Below are 8,569 nucleotides of genomic sequence, written 5' to 3'. Positions count from 1 at the left end.
TGTTGTTGGATTGAATGAGTGAGTGTAATTGAAATTGATTAAAAATACCTAAACGGGGCTATATATAAAATTTGAGCAAGAGTAGAAGTGATTTAGACTTATTTCAGGTAAAAAAATCATACATAGAAATTCAATTGCGATATGTGTATATCACATTGTATATCGTGTACATTAGTGTATATCACACACAGAATTTATGGACGTCTGTGTATATCACATTGTATATCGTGTATATAATACAGATTTTCATGGATATACAAAGATACACATGATATTCATGAGATACCATTGATGTACATGGTTATATACACAGAATACAACGGAGATACACAGGTGGAGTCGTCTTGAGGCTTGAATTTTCAATCTAAAATGTGTTATACAAAGAAGAAAAATAAAATTTTGATATACTTTTTTGATATACACATTATTATTATGTTATACACAGTGATATACAAATAATATAATTATTATTGTGTTATATATATTTGGATATATAGATAAAAACTAAAAAATAATTTAGAAAAATTTGAGAGATTATAACTACTATTGAAGAAAATGGAACTTAATTTCTAGGATGATGGTTGCTATTAGAGAAGAGAGAGAGTTTTAAATATTTTTTATTATTTTTAAGGAAAATAATTTTGATGGAGCTTATGTTTAGGATGATGGTTGTACTCATAGAAGAGAGAGAATAACTTTATGCTACCATATGTCAAATGCTAAAACGTAGGTTTTTTTATGCCAATGTTGGACCTAGTTGTGCAAATTCCCTGTCAAAAAGTAAAAAATAAAAACAAAAAGAAACTAAAGAAAAAGCCCAAAATTCCGAGGAACTGAGTTGGGCTCCACGCACACATTGTATTCAGCCAAGACAAACAAAGCCGGAGTAATAACTAATAAGTCTGCTGGTCTTGGTTAAATGACACAAATAACCTTGAAAGAAGCTGGTCCTAAACTTCTTAACTTTTGGGCAAGTTATCTGATCAATGGGCAAAAACGTAAGTTTAACAAGTTTTGTCACATAGGTAAATTTTGGCTTTTGATTTTGAAGGTTTACGGTCAAGTGACTTTTGCCTTAAAGGTCAAAAGTTAAATGACAATCCCTTATGGTGTCCTATTCCTGTCATTTTCTTATTAACCTTGTAATTGTATAGTATCCAATTGGAATTTCAGGTTTTCTGTAAATTTCTCCAGTTGCAAAATTCAACTGAATATGTGTCTTTTTACATGCACCTTTTCAATTATTATATATAATCACGTTAATCCATACGTTATTATATTAATTAGTAAAATTTAGCATAGATTAAATTTTTGCATATATACTCTCATATAACATAGACTATAGAGTCTTCCCTTCTAATAAGGTGTCATTGATTATTTAAAAATTGATTAAATAATTGGATCGTTTATTTGATTTTTTCAACAAAATCATAGAATTTAATATAAATCTATAATTATCCTGAATAATTAGGTAAATTTTTTATTTTATAAAAAAATTCAAATCGAATCGAATAAATTTATATATATAAAAACATGGTGAAGCATTAAATTTTTCTTTACGTTGGGCCTTGAGTGGATTCAGATGGAAATGACAACAAGCAATAAATTTTGATTGTTAATTTCAAAAAGCTTAGTTTTGATTATTCACAATAAAGTAACTAAAATTAATACTACTTTGATAGTATAAATTTATGACGGAATCAAACATCCTTATCTTTTGATAGTCGTACACATTGTAATCGGAAAAGGGCTAAAACTGCCCCTAACTTATTCGCTTGAGTTTAAAAATATCATCCGTCCACCTATTTTGTAAAAACTGCCCTCACTCTTAAAAATCCGGCTCATTCATGCCCTTATTTCTGACGGACCTTTGCTGAATATTATTATATATGACGTGGAAATTGTTTATTGGTCAAAATTAAAAATCCCACTCTAACCTAGATATGATCCGTAAATAAACCACCGACAATCCATCTTAGTCGTTCCAACCCGTTAAACCCTTTTTAGCCCCTCAAACACCGAATTCATACCCGACTCATGATCCAATCATTATTTTGGTTTTATTTGTCAAAAATTCATATTTTTCTTTTTATTAATTTATTATTTAGTACCCTATCCGTTTCCATGTTCATATTTTCCAACTTAATCAGCCAACAGTTTTCCAACCAAATCACCGTCGTCGAACTGTGAAGCTAATTTGCTCACACGATTTCAATTAACTCTAAAAAGCTACACGGTGGCACAACAAATATAACTTTGGCAAAAACATTAAATCATAAAATCTTAAAATGAACTATTAATTTAATTCCAAAGAATACCAGATTTTACTCAAAAATTGATTTAACAGAAAAATATTAATTTAAAAAATTAAATTAAGGCCAAAAAATCTGAGTGGGAGAGAAAGATCCGTGGATGTTGAAGGGTGAAGATCATAAAGTTGAAGCCGACTGTGGTCCTCAGTCGGCAATGGTGAGTTATTGTACTTTGGCCATGGAGGAGGATGATTAGAGAAAATGTAGAGTGGGAGGATAGGGATGGAAGAAGAGAAGTTGAGAGGCGAAGTTAGGGCATTTTAAAAAGGGGTCATGAGTCGGGTATGGATATTTTGGGTCATGGAGTCGGTTAATAGGGTGTGGTGAGGTTTTAATTTAAGCCAATAGGAAATTGACACATAATAAGTAATAATTTTTTTTTAATCTTAATCAAAATAGGGCCGTTAGTTTCCACGGTATGAGTGGGCCGGAAAGTTGACGTTAGGAGTAATTTTTACAAAATAGGTGGACGAAGGGTATTTTTAACCTAAGCGAATAAGTTAGGTACAATTTTAGCCTTTTTTCGCATTGTAAATCCATATTAATTAGGCTAGTTTTTTTTTCCGGTAATTAATTAGGCTAGTTTAGTTTTCTATAATGATAAGGTGGGTTGCTCTGATGGTAAGCATTCTCCACTTGTAAGTTCAAGTCACCCAAGAGCAAGGTGAGTAATTTTTGAACGGAATGATGCCGAGAGTTTATTGGAAACAACCTATCTTGCCGGGGTGTTGTTGTTGCAGTTTAGTTTCCCATACACTGAAAACAAACATACAAAAAACTCGTCATTACCCATCGCACCCACAATACTCCACTTTTCGCTCATTTGTTTAGTGTGTCAAATGGAGAAACTGAGGAAAATGGTGAACCACATAGCCTATACACCACCCCAAGACAGGTTCCATACACTCTCCACACTCCAACTCTCTCTAATCCCTCTTCTCTCATTAGCTTCCACTCTCTACGGCGTCGCACTTCCCCTCCGTCATCGCCTTTACCAACTTGGTCTGCTTCACAAAGACAGGTAAATAGATCTCCCCTTATTATGGTTTTGCTTTATATGGGACTTTGTTTCCTCAACATGTAGTGCTTTTTAACTGTAAGGTTGCCGGTGCCAGTGATTAGCGTTGGGAATTTAACTTGGGGAGGTAATGGGAAGACTCCAATGGTTGAATTTCTTGCACTTTGGTTGGCTGCTGCTGGAATTTCACCTCTTATTCTCACAAGGGTACTCGCTTTTTTTCCCCCCCTCTCTCTCACTTTTTTTAGTAGCTACTTTATTTCATTATGTATGATGGGGTTTGATTGAACATGAAGTTTGAGATGTTAAATTGACTTGTACATTATATTAGTGTTAGTAGAAGAAAATATCAAATTAATTCTGTAATAGCTAAGAAGTTATAGGCCTCCGTGTCTTTGGTCCAGTGGTAAGAGCGAAGCTCGTGATGTATGGGTTAAGCTCACGTCTCGTCTTCGAACTGTGCTGCGGACAACTTTCGAACCATGCGCCACTGGCCCTCGGAGATTTCTCAGTTATCAAATTTTGAAAAGAGAAAAAAAAAAAAAAAAAAAAAACTAAGAAGTTAGTGTGATAAAAAAAAATCACATGAAGATCAAAATTTGAATACTTAAATAAATTTGAATTCTAAAAGTTGTGAAAGTTGTATGAAGTAATCCTATTAATGGAAAGATATCCAATATTTCTGAATGTAATTACAATGACAAGAGTGTCATATAAATTGCAATATAGGGGGTACTTCATAATATTACTCCATATGTTTTGTTTTTCATGTAATATTTTTGAAAATGAATGAATCCATCTCCTTTTTTTGACCGCACTCAATTTGCTTGATATTCCACGGATTTATTATTAGCACAAGGGAACCTTGTTAAGAGGCCACTTTTCTGGTTTATTTGAAGTGGATGATCTACTGTTACATCTGGTCTTTTATTCTCTCTCTGTGTTAATCTCGTGTCGGACTTAGTGCCAAAGTTTTTCGAACATTTGTTACCTAAATCTTTCAATATAGGAAGAAATATTTTGAGCCTCTTATTTGGTTTGTTTTTGGTGTTGGTTTGTGGAACTCAGTTGTACAAACACAAGGCTCGTATTTTGCGAAAATGTTTTCTTCTGCAGGGTTATGGTGATGCAGATGAAGCAAAAATGCTCCAAAGGCATCTGTATGGGATACCTGTGAAGATTGGAGTAGGTGCAAACAGGGCCGTTACGGCTGCCAGTTTTCTGAAAAGATATGGCCACATCAGCCCTTGCAAGCATGGTAACACGGATTTGGACAGACTTTTCTCTGATAACAAAAAGGGAAATAGTTCTTATTGTGACCAAATTGGGGTTGCAATCCTAGATGATGGAATGCAGGTCTGTGCCAAAACTGCAATTTTAAGTGTTAACCACCTATTAATCAAACATGAACTTTGTTGTTTATATTTAGTAAAATTAATTCATGTTATTCTTGGGTTAAATTGAGTTAAAAATGTTTCCCATCTTTTCTTGGAATATGTATACCTCTCGAATTCCTGCTGTTGTGCTTAGTTGCAAACCTTTCTTCTTCTTCCCTTTATAATTATAACTATTTGATCTTCCAAACAATTCAAAATTGGATACTCTTTTTATTTCAATCCCCAGACTTTATATCCCGACCTAAAACATGGCCTTGCTTCTAACTAGGATTTATTTAGGTGTATGATTGTGGGCTCTTTATTTTACTTGTGACATTAAACTTGTACTCACATTTTGTTAGCTTTAAAAATGCGAAAGCAGCATATCAGTTTGTGGCGTGACGTCGAGATTGTAATGGTGAATGCAATGATTCCATGGGGGAACCATCAGTTAATTCCACTTGGACCATTAAGGGAACCTTTGACTGCACTTGCACGAGCAGATATAGTTGTAATCCATCACGCGGACTTGGTATTAACACTCTCTTTCTTCTCTGTATCTGAGATAGCTTCATGATACTTGTGAAGCATGACATTTGATTAGTAAAATTACAAAATCAAATAGGACCACTGACGTCCATTTAATATGCTTGAGTCACGCAGGTCTCAGAAAAGGACGTTGAGGCCATAGCATCAGAAATTCGAACAGTAAAAAATTCTTTTCCTATATTCTTGAGCAGATTGGCACCTTTATACTTTCTTAAAGCTCGCAACATGTCTCACAAATTGGCTTTGATGGACATCTGTAATACACTTGTCTTATGTGTCTCAGCAATTGGATCTGCTGAATCTTTTGTTGAGACAATAAAGAAGGTACAGGTTTTGAAAAAAATTCTCTTGTTTGATACTCATACAACCATCTATTTTCCTACCTTTTTTTGAAGCTTTGAGGTGGTTGAGTTTTTATTCAACTACTCTCGTTTGTTTTATTACCACAACTTATTATTCTCTCTTATGGTCTAAAAAGTTGTTAAAACTTTGCAGCTGGGGCCAACATATGTTGATCAGTTAGGCTTTAGTGACCATCATTTATTTCAAGCTAAGGTATGTGACATCATCTATTTTTGTTTGGCTTCTCTCTTTACTCCCCTGTTTACTCATAGACTAGTAACGTGGACATTGTAATTGTGAAGGTCGACATTTTAACGTGATTTATCTCACATCATGGCATCCATAGATCTGTCATCCACCTGTTTTCCCTGCTCCACCTGGATTCTATGAATTGATGTTTGTGCTAGACATTTTCATTTATTTTTATTTTTCAAAAACTTAAGTATTCACTTTAGTCCGTAATAATGTTAGGATATTGATATGATCAGAATGAGACTTCGGAATCTTCAATCAGAGTTTTCTATGAAGCCTATTGTTGTTGTAACGGAAAAGGTAAGTGGATCTTACAAAAGGTATCATCTTTTATTTTTTTGTTTCCTGAAAAGAGATTAATACATGATCAGAACTCAGAAAAGTGAATACATCTTGCGAATAGGTATGATTCTTTTTTCGTTTCTGTAAAGAGATAGCGCGATGTTGAGAATTTGGTGATTAGCAAAATACATTTGACAGAACCAAGTTATCTGGAGTTTATACATGCTGACATAAACAAGCTGGTACAGTTAATATAGCCAACATATTTTACTTAAATATTTTACAGAATCGGAAATGCAAATAAGTATAATTCTGATCCCAAGACAACTGCATTTACCCTAGTGTCTGTACTTGCATCTATAGTTTTTAGCAATTTGTACATAGCAATGGTCCAATCCTTCTGAGACTTGCTCATGTGGTAGATGGCACCCTTGTTTTGTAATGGGCTCGGCTGGCCGAGGTAGCCCTAGAATGGAAGGCATGAAAACCCCTCGTTCTTCCCTCGTGGTGCTTTTTGTTAAAAAGATGTTAACTATCTGTCGACATGATGGCTGTGTTAATTTAAAAAACATAGACCATTAAATTTGTCGTTCATGACCTTCCTCTTGCTATTGAGAAACTATTGTCAGTGGGTATGGAATTGGTAGTCAGTTTTAATTTAAAGAGTTCAAATTAAGCCCTCACTTGTATAGTATGATTCACGTACTCAGTAGCCAACAATTATTACGATTTTCTCACAATCACTGGTCTTGATTTGCTAGGACTATGATAGAGCTCCCGAGGTTCTTACGTATTTGGATCCATATGAAGTGTTGGTGCTTTGCTCCTGCTTGCAAATTCTACCTCATAAAGGAAGCACAGAAGAAACATTTAAGAAGTGCCTGTGGCAGCATTTGGAGGTTGGCTGCAAGCTTCAATTCTAAATGCTCAGAGTAGTTAATCTCAACAAGTCGCGATTGAGGTGATTTCTACACTGAGAGCTACATTGAGGTATACATTAAATTTATAAGATTGAAGTGTGTTTTATTGAATAAGCAGAGCTATAGTAGCGGTGAATAGAAGGAGGACGGATAACAAAAGGAAAAATATGCATTTTTCCTGCTGTGGGAATGTGACTTTGTCAGTTTGTCCCGGGAAGATGTTGCTTACGGACTCTGAGTTAAAAGAAAGGAATCCATGTATATATTGGCATCAGATTTCTTTAATGGACTCATTTCTGCTCAAACTAAAGATTAGGCCCAGAATCACATGGGCTTTGTGAAACTGAAGATTTTCTAGGCGTCGACACGAAGGTGGGGTCTCAACTTACTGAGTGGAAGATCCATCTCGAAATTGCATCAAGTTGACCTGGAAAATGATAGTATTTGATTACTATAATTGGAAGGCTCCAAATAGACATTAATTCCATTTTCCACTATGGTCGAAAAAATAGCCTATTCGATGAAACTGAAATGTGAAACAACTAAAATAAAGAGGCAGTGGAGCCGACATAGTAGAAACTAAGACGCATATTTCAGCTTCAATGAGGAGTTTACAGCTATATGATGGACCACGCTTACATTCCATTCTTCCAATTTTTCTGGTGTTTTAGGAGAAAAAGAATTTAATGTATTTTGATATGCTGTTATTGCGCAAGTACGTATAAGTTTGGATAGAAGACTAAGAATTACTCCCTATTATGTTTAACTTAAAGAAAGGTTTGAAGACTCAAAGTCTCAAACAAGATGTACCCCTATTAATACATGTCTTCTCCAAAAAGTCATTTGAAAAATCTATTTTAAGCGCACAACTTTTTTCCAAAATTATTTTTCGATAATGTCCCATAAAAATATATAGTTAATGGTTTCTATTAATCTCTTGGAAGTTTACTTAGAGATAACCAAAAAAGAGAATATGATGTTTTGAATAATAAATTATTTATATAAGAATGATGTCTTAGCATACATGGATTAGGCAAGATGATGCGTGTGGGAAAGTAGCTTTGAGCTCTTAAAATTAATAAAAGAACCAATATGGTTGGTATGTGATGGATCCCTCTTTATGGCAAAAAAGGGTAAAGTATTATTCCACTTTGATCTTTGAAGAACATGTCGGTGTTTTTATTTCTAATTAATGAACGACACATTATTTAGACACAACAATTCGTTTTCTCTATTTTCGCTCTTTTATTCTTATTCTTTTTCTCGGGAATGGATATATACAAGATGATTCGCAGCAAAAGTTGATCCAAAATTTAAATTTAATGAGCTCGGTCTTTAAGATTTTTATGAGTTTAAATATAATATTTACTGAATTTTTCTAACAGGACTTTTTATATATAATTGTCAGTTCACATAGAAAATATTAGATTAAGATGTATGTGGAGCTAAAGATATTTGATGAAACTAAAACCACCAAAAGGAGCTTTTGATTTAGGTCCAAAACGTGTGAATCTGATT

General features: G+C 34.1%; 1 protein-coding gene across 5 annotated transcripts; it reads left to right on the top strand.

Annotated features, from left to right (window-relative positions):
* Nucleotides 1-3,067: 3,067 nt before the first annotated feature.
* Nucleotides 3,068-7,835, top strand: LOC107800260 (putative tetraacyldisaccharide 4'-kinase, mitochondrial). Of its 5 annotated transcripts, none has more exons than XM_016623408.2 (9): nucleotides 3,070-3,333; nucleotides 3,414-3,537; nucleotides 4,399-4,686; nucleotides 5,089-5,238; nucleotides 5,370-5,579; nucleotides 5,751-5,810; nucleotides 6,069-6,149; nucleotides 6,893-7,092; nucleotides 7,170-7,835. In XM_016623408.2, exons 1-8 carry the CDS (start codon nucleotides 3,152-3,154, stop codon nucleotides 7,052-7,054), a joined length of 1,257 nt encoding a protein of 418 aa, XP_016478894.1. In that variant the 5' UTR covers nucleotides 3,070-3,151; the 3' UTR covers nucleotides 7,055-7,092; nucleotides 7,170-7,835. The 5 variants fall into 5 exon arrangements, with proteins under 5 accessions (XP_075091130.1, XP_016478894.1, XP_075091109.1 ...); XM_016623409.2 differs by having other exon boundaries at nucleotides 3,074-3,333; nucleotides 4,447-4,686; XM_075235008.1 differs by having other exon boundaries at nucleotides 6,893-7,835.
* Nucleotides 7,836-8,569: the final 734 nt, after the last annotated feature.

This window comes from Nicotiana tabacum, chromosome 2, assembly GCF_000715075.1.
Source record: "Nicotiana tabacum cultivar K326 chromosome 2, ASM71507v2, whole genome shotgun sequence".
Classification (NCBI taxonomy): domain Eukaryota; kingdom Viridiplantae; phylum Streptophyta; class Magnoliopsida; order Solanales; family Solanaceae; genus Nicotiana; species Nicotiana tabacum.
Note: the sequence above shows the minus strand (reverse complement) of the source record. Positions and strands in the feature narration are given on the sequence as shown.